Below are 13427 nucleotides of genomic sequence, written 5' to 3'. Positions count from 1 at the left end.
TATGTGATGATCGGTTTATTCGTTTTTGAGCTTTAGTAGACACCGCAAAACATTTATATAAAAAGGGGGTAACTCCCTAATGAGGTGGTCACTAAAAAAGAGAAATGACATGTTCGTCTGCAAACCTCTGCAGCTGGCACCTTCATACATTTGAAGTACTCCCTTTTCACAACTCAAACAGCAAATAATATCGACATACACTTTTATACATTTTTTTCCCACTTCACTACCCAGCAAAATGTTCGATGCCAAAGATGACATTCAATCATGGGTGCAAGTGATCTAGCATGTCATCTTTTTAGCATCTTCATCGATGAATTTTATATGAGCGTGGACCCCAAAAGATGACGTTCTTTTCTGGATCCTAAGCATGTCATTTTAACCAATGCGTTGACATGTCATTTCCACCAATGCTTTGGCATGTCATTTCCACCAATGATTTGACATGTCATTTTCACCAATGCTTTGACACGTCATTTTCACCCATGCTTTGACATGTCATTTTAACCAATGCTTTGGCATGTCATTTTCACCAACCCCTTGGCATGAAATTTTCATGTATTGTTTGGAAAATGGAAATGCTGTATTGAAATATGTTTTTCATGAAAAACAAAACTCTTTATTAATTCAAACGAATTCATGAAATAACTACAATTAATTTATCAGTTTAGTTTTTCAAAAAAGTTTACATCCAAAATTGCAATGTAATCACCACCGCTGCAACGCAAAAGATTACTTCCTCCGTTCTCCGCAACTGATATTCTTTCATCTTACAAAAGGTTTTTTCAATTATCTTCCCATCACCAGTTCAGATTTCGACATGGACTCCAAATGCACTCCTTTAAGTATTTTTATTTCGTAAATTATTTTTATTTTATAATTTTGTTATTTTATAACAACATTTTGGTAATTTATACTCTTTTGTTTAGTGACGGAAATATGTAGGGATCTACAACCCGGCTTGCTTTAGGGATCTCTAAGAACAAAATGTAACGAACGGGGAGGAGAGACTTTTTATGGAAAATACAATTTATGCTTAATTAATTTATTTTTAATTGTTTCTTTCCAAAAGTAGTTTCTTCTTTATTTTCAGATTCTTGTTCCTTTTCGTTTCGGACTTTTTTTCAAATTCCAAGAAGCGAGATTTGATTGATTTCATTCTATGTCAGATTTAGGACAGACAAGGGAACTTTTAAAATAGCAATGTGTGCAGTCCGATTCTATTTTTAGCTCGATGGTTGGGACTTCATATAATACCAATTAGAAGTTTTAGTTGTTTGATATGCAGGAAATGTGAGACAACATCACGACGACAGTTCTAACAACTTTGGTATGTTCCAGAAACTGCAAGAATCTACTTATTTTTACTACGATAACAATTTTTCCTTTATGTTATCGGAAAAAATAGTAAAAATTAGTAGATTTTTGCAGTACTGGAACATACCAAAATGAAAATAAACAGGTGTGTAAATAAAAACACAAACATCATCTCTATTGGATCGATGGAATGGGTACAAATGCTGATGAAAAGATCGGATCTTTCACGACTTCCTTTGCATTGGTTCAAATCCTAATGAAAAGATCGGATCTTTCACGACTTCCTTTGAACCAATGCAAAAGATGACATGAAATCACGTCATCGCAAAGAACCCCTTCCGTCAAATTTTGCTGGGTAATTTTAAAATTTGGTTCACAAAATCGATGTACTAAGTACTACGGACTTGGGTAGCTGCAAACACAATATGATCCCTATTTACTTCTAAACAAAAGTAAATCCACGTATATTACACCCAAAGCAGCTGTAAAAATTGATTTTAAAATGATAAATTACTTTAAATATGAAAAAAATGGAGCATAGTAAAAGTCATTAGTTTTAGTAAAATAAGAACAAAAATGCATATTTCCAATAAGTATCGGGTTTGAACCTTCACATGGACAAAACAACTTGACAAATCAATACCATAATTAAAATTCCTTCAAATTGAAATGTTTACTATCAATTCTCATCAATAAATTTGTATTCCGAAGTACTTGTTTTTGACCATTTTTGGCCACGGTTAAGACACTGTGCGCCATGATATCCGAACGTTCCCTCTGCATAAATCAATTCTTTACTAATCCCATTTTCCTTGGAAAATTGAAGCCATGATTTTGAACTTTTGTGAAGTAGGAACCAAAGGAAAAGTTAAGATATTTCTAAGGTTTTCTGATTGTATAATCTTTTTTTTGGTCTTACCGAAGTGATATCACTGAATTACATAACACTCACTGTAACACTCACTGATAAATTATACTAAAAGTATATATATATATATATATATATATATATATATATATATATATACTAGCAAAGTGCCCGCTACTTCGTATGCGGAAAGGGTATAAAAACAAATAGCAATATATAATATGAAAATGGCGAATTTTAATCAATATTTATTTTAGTACTATTCGTACCTTTTTAGTTCGATTTTCAAAAAGATCAGCCTTATCTCACCTTTACACATTAACAGCGAGACAAACGTTGCAATACTCACTCTAACTCCAAAACACACAGATTCCAGCACAGTCCCTACACCCAACAAATTGAGTACACTTATAGCACGTTTTTCGAAGACATGTCTCAATCCTACACTAACTTGAATACAAAATAAAAACAGTACTCGTAATTCCAAATCTCAAGATTCCAGGTGTATCCGTTCATCGAACTCCAAACTGTATCATTTCGTACTCTTCGTTTTCGAAAACTACCTCATTTCTTCACTTAAACAGTAATCTTAATTCCACATTTCAGGATTTCAGCTCTATCCGTTCATACAAATCCAAATTTAGTACCATTTAGTACTTTTCGTACCCATAAGCGAAAATTTTCAAAACTATCTCAGTGCTATGTTCAAACAATAACATTAATTCCAAATTTCAGGATTCCAGATAGTATATCCGATCACTCAAATCCAAATTTGGTACCATTTAGTACTATTCGTATCCAAAGTACGAATTTCTAAACCTACCTCTATCAACACTCCAACATCAATTTTAATTCGCAATTTCACGGTTCTAAAGGTATTCTATCAATGAAATCCAAATTGTACCATATTTAGTACCATTTAGTACTTATGCTACCCATAACTAAACATTTCTATAACTTTATCAATGCTACACTCCAACAGTACTGCTTATTTCAAATCTCGGGATTTCAGCTATATCCGTTCACCCAAATCCAAATTGTACCAAATTTTGTACCTTAGTATTATTCGTACCCATGAGTACGAATTTCCATGATTACCTCAATATTAATTCCAAATTTCAGGATTACAGCTGCATCCAATCACTGCAATCCAAATTGTACCAAATTTGGTACCATTTAGTAATTTTCGTATCCAACGTACGAATTCCCCAACCTACTTCTATCTACACTCTAACAGTAATCGTAATTCCGAATTTCAGGATTCCAAATGTATCCGATCAAACAAATTAAAATTGTACCAAATTTGGTACCACTTAGTACTTTTCGTACCCATAACTAAACATTTCAAAAACTTAATCAATTCTACACACCAACAGTAATCCTTATTCCGAATCTCGGGATTCCAGCTATATCCGTTCACCGAAATCCAAATTTGGTACCATTTAGTACTTTTCGTACTCATAAGTACAAATTTTCAAAACTACCTCAGTGCTAAGTTCAAACAATAAGCTTAATTCCGAATTTTAGGATTCCAGATACATCCGATAACTCAAATCCAAATTTGGTTCCATTTAGTACTATTCGTATCCAAAGTACGAATGTCCAAACCTACCTCTATCAACACTCCAACATCAATTTAAATTCCGAATCTCACGATTCCAAATGTATCCTATCACTGAAATCCAAATTGTACCAAATTTAGTACCATTTAGTACTTTTCCCACTGATAACTACAAATTTCCAAAACTTTATCAATCCTACACAGTACTCCTTATTCCGTTCACTCAAATCCAAATTGTACCAAATTTTGTACTATTCGTACCCATGAGTACGAATTTCCACAACTACCTCAATCCTACACGCCAACAGTAATCTTAATTCCAAATTTCAGGATTGCAGCTGCATCCGATCAACGTAATCCAAATTGTACCAAATTTAGTACCATTTAGTACTTTTTGTTCCCATAGGTCCGAACTTCCAAACCTACCTCTATCCAACACTCCAACAGTTATCTTAATTTCCAATTTCAGGATTCCAAATGTATCCGATCACCCAAATCCAAATTGTACCAAATTTGGTACCATATAGTACTTTTCGTAGCCATAAGTATAAATTTTGACAAGTATCTCAATCCCACACTCCAATAGTAATCATAATTTCAAGTTTCACTATGCCTGCTCTATCCGATCACTTAGATTCATATTGTACCAAATTTGGTACCATTTAGTACTTTTCGTACCCAAAAGTACGAATTTCCAAAATACCTCTATCCTACACTCCCACAGTAATCCTAATTCTAAATTTCAGGATTCCAGGTCCATCCGTTCCCTCAAATCCAAATTGTACCTTATTTGGTACTATTTAGTACCTTCCGTACCCATATGTACGAATTTCGAAAACTATCTCCATATCTCAAACCTACACTCCAACAGTAATAGTAATTCCAAATTTCAGAATTCCAACTTTATCGGTTCGCCCAAATTCACATTTTACCAAATTTAGTACTATTTAGTACTATTCGTACACATGAGTACACATTTTCAAAACCATCTCCTAATATCAACTTATCTTCTAAACCTTGATTTTCATTCCAAATTTCAAGATTTTAGCTCTGTCCGTTCACGTTATACCAAATGGTACTAAATTTAGTAACTTTTAGTACTTTTCCTACACTTATAGTTCGAATTTCCAAAAACCCTTTGGTACACCTTTCTAACTCTCCATCAGTGAACCTCATTCCAAATTTCAGAATTCTAGCTGTTCGCGTTTGCCTAATACTAAGGGTACCACATTTAGTACCTTTTAGTACTTTTCGTACTGTTCTAGTTTGAATTTCCAAAAACCGAGCCTTATCTGACCTATTCGGACCATGAGTGACCCTCACCCAAAATTTCAAGATTCTAGCTCCAGCCGTTTAGTCTGGGCGTTGATTACACTGGTCAACAGGACTTTTGTTTCAACCGAAGTTGCAGTTGTTTCTAGATAAAATCGGCGAGTTATTTTCAAATCCGGTCCCGGTTTTCCTCCATCAGCTCTTGTTTTTGAGATATAGCTCAAAATCGGTTTTTACGAGTTTAACCAAGACTTTCGTTATTTTCGGATACAAACAAATATTTTTTGTGGGTTTTTCGACATTAATATATTAAGTAGAAGTTGTACGCTCGATACAAATCGTTTTTGAAATTGTTATGGTGAGTATATATCAAAAAAATATAGAAAATATACGACGGACCTTGTAGAAATTGCATATTTTGAGTACTTTAAGCTGTAATTACGTCTTCGGGAGAAGTCATAGGATCTTCATATGGTACTCCGGATATGCTTAGGGTGTCTACTATATAATCCAGTATTCAAATGTATAATATAAAGTTCATAGCCCCCATGATTCGGCTATAACCTAAAAATCGCCATGAAGACTGCTAAAGGGAAATAATTTACCAGTGATATATATCATTACCACATAAACCATTTACTTTTCAATGGCAGTCTTCATGATGATTTTTAGGTTATGGTCAAATCATGGGCGGTATGAACTTTATATTATATATTTGAATAGTGGACTATATAGTAGACACCATAAGCATATCCGCATTGCCATATGAAGATCCTATGACTTCCCCCGATGACGTAATTATAGCTTAAAGTACTCAAAATATGCAATTTTTACAAGGTCCGTCGTACATTTTCTATATTTTTTGATATATACTCACCATAACTATTTCAAAAACGATTTGTATCGAGCGTACAAAATCTCCTTAATATATTAATGTAGAAAAACCCACCAAAAAATATTTGTTTGTATCCGAAAATAACGAAAGTCTGGGTTAAACTCGTAAAAACCGATTTTGAGCTATATCTCAAAAACAAGAGCTGATGGAGAAAAACCGGGACCGGATTTGAAAATAACTTGCCGATTTCATCTAGAAACAACTGCAACTTTGTCTGAAACATTCAACTTTTTTAATTTTGTTGAGCAGTGTTATCAGTCAGTCAGTCAGTGAGTCAGTGAATCAGTGAGTCATCATTACTATATATATATATATATATATATATATATATATATATTGTTTGAATATATTGTTCTGAAAACAAGGGGAAATTGCCCAAGAAATCTTACGTCATTTTAATTAAAAAATAGTAAAGAAAATTATTTCATCAGTATTATAAGTATAAAATAAGGATTACATCATTACTAAATAAGAAATGTTCGCTAACATGAACTTTCAAAATTTTGGTCAGGTGGGCCCACGAAATGAAATCCTGGCTACGTCCCTGGGTCCGGCCGAATTTAGCACTTTTTACTTGATACTACCTTAACGAACAGAATTAGAACGCTTCATCTGATCTAGATATGAAGATCGGTATACCAAAAGAGATGTTCGCAGAATAAACTTATAATACCCTCTCTACATTTTTCATATAGAAATATTTGTTTGCATATGCAAAATTTATGCATTTTGCATATTTTTTGCATTTATTTTATTTTTGTCAAAATTCCGCTGACTAATTATTAGTAAAGAACAGTGAAAATTTACTGTTAACACGGGTACTATTCGAAGCTAACATACTAGTCTTAAAGCATTCGGGAAGAGATTCCAATTAGACGTTAGGTTTATTTCAGTAACAAACTGATTTAGTAATCTAAACGTATTTCTTGAGCTCATTTCAAAGAATTTGGACTACATTTAACTTCATTACCACCTTACTCTATTCCTTAGATTGATAAGGAATCCGATTTTATATTTGGCAATAATCCCTTTATGTTAACCGGTGACGAATGGAAGGAAAGGAGAACTGAAGTAACACCTGGACTTACAACAAATCGAGTAAGACTGGCATGCAATCATACCAATCTATTATAATTGATTTGAAGGTTTTCATTCACTAAAAATTTTCTTTTCAGATTAAGAATGTCTTTCCAGTCACTGCTAAGGTATGCAAAGCCATGGTAGAATACATTGCTCAGCAGACATTACTTGCAAGCAAGGATGGTATTGATACAAATGATGTAAGTTGAAAAAAAAACACGATATTCACACGAATCCATGGTGAAATTGCTTCTGTTTTAGCTTAGCCTACGTTTTACATGCGAAGTTGTAACCGATTGTGTTTTGGGCATAAAAGCTGAAAACTTTTCACAAGAATCCAGCATTATTTTGGACAAAACGAAACAAATATTCAATCAATCGCCTGCATTCATTATCTATTCCCTGATTCACGGTCTCTGTCCATGGATACAAAAATACAAAAAAGTTAATTTTGTACCCAAGCCGATAGAAAGGTTTTTTGTGGACCTTATGCAAAATGTTCTAAGCATGAGAAAGGAGCAAGTAGCAAAAGGTGTAAATGAGGATCGTGTGGATTTTCTGAATTTTATGCTACACCTGCAAGAGAAGAAAAAATTGAATTTAAATGAATTGACAGCTCACACAATGACCTTCTTAATTGATGGGTTTCTAACTACGGCTAATGTCTTGTCGCATTGTCTTTTGCTGGTAAGCTTTAAAAATAACGTTTTGCCTTTGGGTGTTTTAATGTGATATGTACTCTTCCAGTTAGGTCGTGACTTGAAACGCCAAAATATTTTACGCAAAGAAATAAACGAAGTATTGGCCGATGTTAATGATTTTGATAAAATTATGGAATTGCCATATCTGGATGCATGTATACATGGTAAGGAGAGTGCAAGATGTTAACACTTTTATGTGTAACATTTTATTTTTATACCCTCCACCATAATATGGAGGGTCCGTCCGACCGTATGTATGTTGAATTGAGGATACAGTTCGCAATTTATAAGACAGAACTTTATAATTTGGTATAGAAGTTTCTATTACTCCTAGGTTGTTTGGTATAGCCCCCATAGAACCTTACCTCCCGCTTGTCGGTATTTTGAAGGTTTAAGACTCATTATCCCACCGAAATGGCTGACTTCGGTTGGGGCACCCGAATTTTGTCGGTATAGGTTAACGTCTTCATATAGCCCCCATAGAAGGTACCTGCCGATTTTCGGTATTTTGAAGGTTTTAGCCTCATTATCCCACCGAAATGGCTGAAATTTGGTACTTAGACTTCGCTAGGGGGTACAAGACTTTTGCATCCGAAATTTTGTCGGTAAAGGTCAACGTCTTCATATAGCGCCCATAAAACGGCACCTAGCGATTTTCGGTATTTTTAAGGATTTAGTCTCAATATCCCACCGAATTGTCTGAAATTTGCAACTGAAATTTGTCGGTATAAGTCCTTGTCGTCATATAGAACGGTAACTCCCGATTTTCGGTTGTGGTCTCAATATACCATTGCAATGGCTGAAATTTGAAATTTGTTTTCGTATAAATCTTTTAACCTAAGATTTTTCTTCATATAGCCCCCATAGAACGGTGCCTGCCGATTTTCGGTACTTTGAAGGTTGTGACCTCAATATACCCCGAAATGGCTGAAATTTTGCATTTAGTTTTCGTCGGTGGTATGAAACATTCCGTACCTCCCGATTTTCGGTATTTTGAAGGTTGTGGTCTCAATATACCTTTTCTATGGCTGAAATTTGGTATTTAGTTTTCGTTGGTGGTATAAAACATTCCACCTGAAATTTGTCGGTATATATCAATGTCTTCATAAAGCCCCTATAGAAAGGTACCTGCCGATTTTCGGTTTTTTTGAAGGATTTAGCTTCAATATTACACCGAATTGGCTGAAATTTGGTATTTAGGCTTCCAACTGAAATTTGTCGGTCCTCGGTCCTCGTCTTCATATAGCCCCCATAGAACGGTACCTCCCGATTTTTGATATATTGAAGTTTATGGTCTCAGTATCCCACTGAATTGTCTAAAATTTGGTTTTAGTCTTCGTTGGGAGTATAAGACTTTCCAAATGAAATTTTTCGGTATAGGTCCTCGTCTTCTTATAGCCCCCATAGAACGGTTACTCCCGATTTTCGGTATTTTGAAGGTTGTGGTCTCAATTTCGAACTGAGATTGCTGTAATTTGGTATTGAGTTTGGTCAGAGGATAGGAAGAACGACGACGAGCTCATTTAAAGAGTGTTGCTACATTTTCCTTCTGGAATGGATGTAACTTAGTATTTTGGAATCTCAATGGGTAAAAAATTCCACACAGATTATTTGTATAAAGTGATTATCATCATTTAAGGTATTATTCTCCTCTAAGGAGTTATACTTAACGTATATGAAGAGCTTAGAAGTTACTAATTGTTCATATTTCGTCCCGGCCGAACATAACGCCGATGTAACATGTCTCATATCTATTTCAGAAAGTCTACGTATATTCCCGCCGGTGAGTTTTCAGTTGAAAATATGTACCGAATCCACTGACTTGGAAAACAGAAATGGAAATATTTTACATTTAGATGCTGGGACTTCGGTTGTTATACCCTCACAAGCCATAATGATGGATGAAGAACATTACCAAAATCCCAATAATTTCGAACCAGAACGTTTTCTCAACGGTCGCCTCAAGAAATATAAAGAGCAGGGCGTATATCTGGGATTTGGAGATGGTCCTCGCATTTGTTTGGGTAAGCAAACGTTTCTATTTGTGAATTGCTAGAAATTGTTGGTATAATAAATATTTTATTTTTTAGGAATGCGTTTTGCTTTAGCCCAAATCAAAACAGCTCTTGTCGAAATCGTTCGCAATTATGAAATACACATCAATTCCAAGACACGCAGTGACAATAAAATTGATCCCACCTATTTTATGTTGAGACTTGATGGAGGTATTTGGCTGAATTTTGAAAAGCACAAATAAGGAAATTTTTGTTACAATAAACACACGTAAATTGTTATTTTAATCAATAGTAATTCTATATAGATATTAGACTATAAACATCGATAGATTGGAATTATGATAATATCTGACAATCTTGTAAATAAATGTATACTCAGATAGCAGTTCACAGATTAATACAGTAAAAATTCGCATCCGTAAGTCATTATTTAATGTATTACAAAATATTAACAAACAAGTAAGTAACAAGTAAAATCGGGAGGTACCGTTATAGGGGGGCTATATCAAAACATGGAACTTTATTTACGTGTTTTGTTTGTTGACGATTTTTGGTGGAGAAGATCTGTGAGAACCTCAAATGTCAAATTACAGAGAGTTCGGTTAAAAATTGAGTTAAAATCGTTAAAATACCTAAAATCGGAAGGTACCGTGATATGGTGGCTATTCCAAACATGGACCTATGTTGGCAAACTTTGGCGGAGATGTGTTGGAACCACTAAGAACCTTAAATGTCAAATTACAGTTAGTTTGGTTAAAAGTTGTAGCTAACCCATCATGTTATCGAACATCGGGAGGTACCGTTATATGGCGGCTATACCAAAACGTGGTCCGTTAAAGCACATCTTTGAACTTGACGTGCCTATGACAACATGACCAATATCAATATCTTCCCAATTTTTTGACGTTATAGAAATTGTTTTTAATATTTGTCTGTGTATTGAAATGTTATTGTTGTTGTCAAAAGCAATACAACTTTTAATGGGAATATTTCAATCCATGATCAAAATAGAAGACCATTCATATTGTCGTAGTTTGAAATTGAAGAAACTTTGGATAATGACCGGATAGTATTTAGCGGTTAAAATTGACCATAATTTGTTTTCAGAAAAAAATATCTAAATACAATTTTAGGTGCATATTTTAAATTCTGTGGGCATATTCCAAAAAAATTAGTAACGTGAAACTTGAATACCAACACTTCACCTCTCCGTTAATGGAAATTATACCAATGCAAATTATCCATTTAATATCTTTATTTCATCACATTGGCCTTTGGTCAATGCATAATAATAACACAACATTGTTATTGATTTCTGAATTACTTTATTATTAGTACGAGCTAACCGCTCCCATTAAAGGTATAAATGTAATTGAACTAAAACTAAAAGTATAGCTAGCCACCACCAAATTGTATAATAAGCATATTGTGGCAATTTGGGCATTGACACAAAGTCAGCACCTTATTGCCCTACTTAATATTCTTATTGTCGCAATCAGGGCGTTAACAGCTATGTCAGCACCTTATTGCAACTATTCAAATTTATTAATAATATTAATTTATATTTTTAACTACATATTAATTTATATTTTTAACAACATTTTTGGGGAGCCATCTGATGCAACGTCACCCCTAAGTTCCTTTATGATTTTCAGGTTTTGCTCATTCATTCGGTGCAACATCGGCAGGCTTAAAACATCATTATGGCCAATGATGTCCAGTAACGGTGAAGAGGCTATTCCTGGTGCTTTCATTAGGTTTCCATTGTGGTTTATGTAATTGGTATCATTTATTGTAGCTGTGTTCTCAAAGGTGATGAGATAAGTACCGCTTATGGTCATTTCAGGGCTGTTATCTGTTCTAACCCTTACGGATTGGTCGTTGATTACTATTACACCCTCGTCCACGATGGTTATAGGTCTTAAGTGACTTGGTTGTGTGTGGCATTGGGCAGAACCTCCTGAATGAATTGCACGCGCACAGGTATCGCTTTTCATTACTCTGCAGAATGTTGATTGGTTGACCTTTGCACAATTGTTGACAGCTATGACCCTATCGTCGCATTCTGCAACTGTATTTTCTTCCAACTGCAATATGGTGTCGTTATGGTTTACAGGAAATATTATGACCGCTTGGCAGCTGGACTCTACTCTAGGATATTCGGATTTCGTGAAAGCGAGTGGATCCAGGAGTGTGGGTGAAAACATGTCTTATGGTGACACTATCGGTACTTAGTAGTGCGCATGATGGAATAATAAGGTGGCGTAAAATAGCTTGGTGGTTGGTTTCAATCTGTCAAAACTTTCTGTCTGAAAACTTAAACAAACATTTTGATATTTTGAAGAATTTTCGGCCAAAGTTGGGTTGTTGTTGTGCTCTTTATGTAACCTGGTAAATATATCTTGACCATTATTTAGTCGCGCGTTTAGATCGTCGTCGCTCGATCATCGTGGTTGCTGTTTGTTTGGTGATTTATTATTCAATCCGATCGCAGGTGAGCTACATATATTATAAATAATACATGCACTACATAACTTATTCTAAATGGTTATTATAAATTCACATTAATTAATAATTTTACATTAACTAATAATTTTAATTAAATTGCAAAATTATAAACCTTTCAATAATTAGACTTCAATTTATTATTCCCTAAATTTGGGGAGTTTTTAACGTTATATTTAGCTAGTGTGACAGTAATCTTAAAATTCAGAATTTGAGCGAAACTGTGCAATTTTGGTCACTATTATTACTTATATCCAAGATTTGCCTATGAGTTGGTTTCATTTGCCTTTCCGTCCCATTTCGCTATTGATTTTTTAACCGGCGTATAAAAAAGAAATTGATCTCTTGAATTATCTTTGTGGACCTAACGGCAATGCTATTGTAATATTGATTTATTAAACAGAAACAAAAATACAGCTTGGACAATGCAATAAAAGGAAAGAAAGCAAATAAATCTATCGCAAATTGACCTTTCGGGCCACTCCCCTTCTTAAAAATCGTCGAAAAATTGTTCGAATTATTATTATGATACTAGTCATGGAGTATTTATATAAGTAAAAACTCAGATTGCTGACCTGTGCTGTAATATAAGTGTCCATTTCAAAACGAAATTTTGTGCTTTTATTTCTATTTTCGATGAGGTTAAAATACCATTAAAATCATTTCCCACGGAGGATGAATTCACTCATATCCATGATAGAGTTTTCAGAGAATGCGGCAATCAGTTCTAAGGGTTTTAGCTATGGCTAAAGTAATGTCCAAGATTGTCTAAACATTATTATGCCCTTTTTTCTCACATGCAAAATTTAAGAGCTTTTGTGTATTCATTACAATAGCAAACATGTCGATCTACTGAACATCTTTAGTGACCGATTTTTCTCTAAAATTCATGTACATCCGATTTAGGAAATACCTAGTCTGTCAAGTTAAGGTAGCGGTGAGCGAAATTGCGATATGTAAATCATATTTTAAACATAAATGTAATCCAAATTAATAAATTTAATTAATAAAAAGTTGACACCAACTTTAAAGTTGCCTAATGCTCATGAAATAAGGTAAAGTTTGCAATAGATTCAACTCAGAACAAACAATACCTAAGTGGATACAATGCGAAAACCTTGTTAATATGTGCGGTATTTTGTTGAATTTGAAAAAATAAAGCCCTAATATGCATATGTACGTGTGAATTTAGAGTTGCAAAACAAGGGTTTGA

At 34.2% G+C, this 13427-nt stretch overlaps 1 protein-coding gene across 1 annotated transcript in view; it reads left to right on the top strand.

Moving 5' to 3' along the window:
- Window positions 1-10118, top strand: part of LOC141397484 (probable cytochrome P450 28d1) — a 30351-nt gene extending 20233 nt beyond the window's left edge. The window contains exons 3-8 of the mRNA XM_073973843.1: window positions 6904-7011; window positions 7089-7193; window positions 7255-7680; window positions 7741-7858; window positions 9455-9718; window positions 9785-10118. Of these exons, the coding sequence (XP_073829944.1) occupies window positions 6904-7011; window positions 7089-7193; window positions 7255-7680; window positions 7741-7858; window positions 9455-9718; window positions 9785-9951 (1188 nt within the window). The 3' untranslated portion in view covers window positions 9952-10118. The remainder of the gene's footprint in view (window positions 1-6903; window positions 7012-7088; window positions 7194-7254; window positions 7681-7740; window positions 7859-9454; window positions 9719-9784) is intronic.
- Window positions 10119-13427: the final 3309 nt, after the last annotated feature.

Source organism: Musca autumnalis, unplaced genomic scaffold (genome assembly GCF_047663935.1).
Source record: "Musca autumnalis isolate F117 unplaced genomic scaffold, ASM4766393v1 scaffold_3, whole genome shotgun sequence".
NCBI classification, from domain to species: Eukaryota; Metazoa; Arthropoda; class Insecta; order Diptera; family Muscidae; genus Musca; species Musca autumnalis.
Note: the sequence above shows the minus strand (reverse complement) of the source record. Positions and strands in the feature narration are given on the sequence as shown.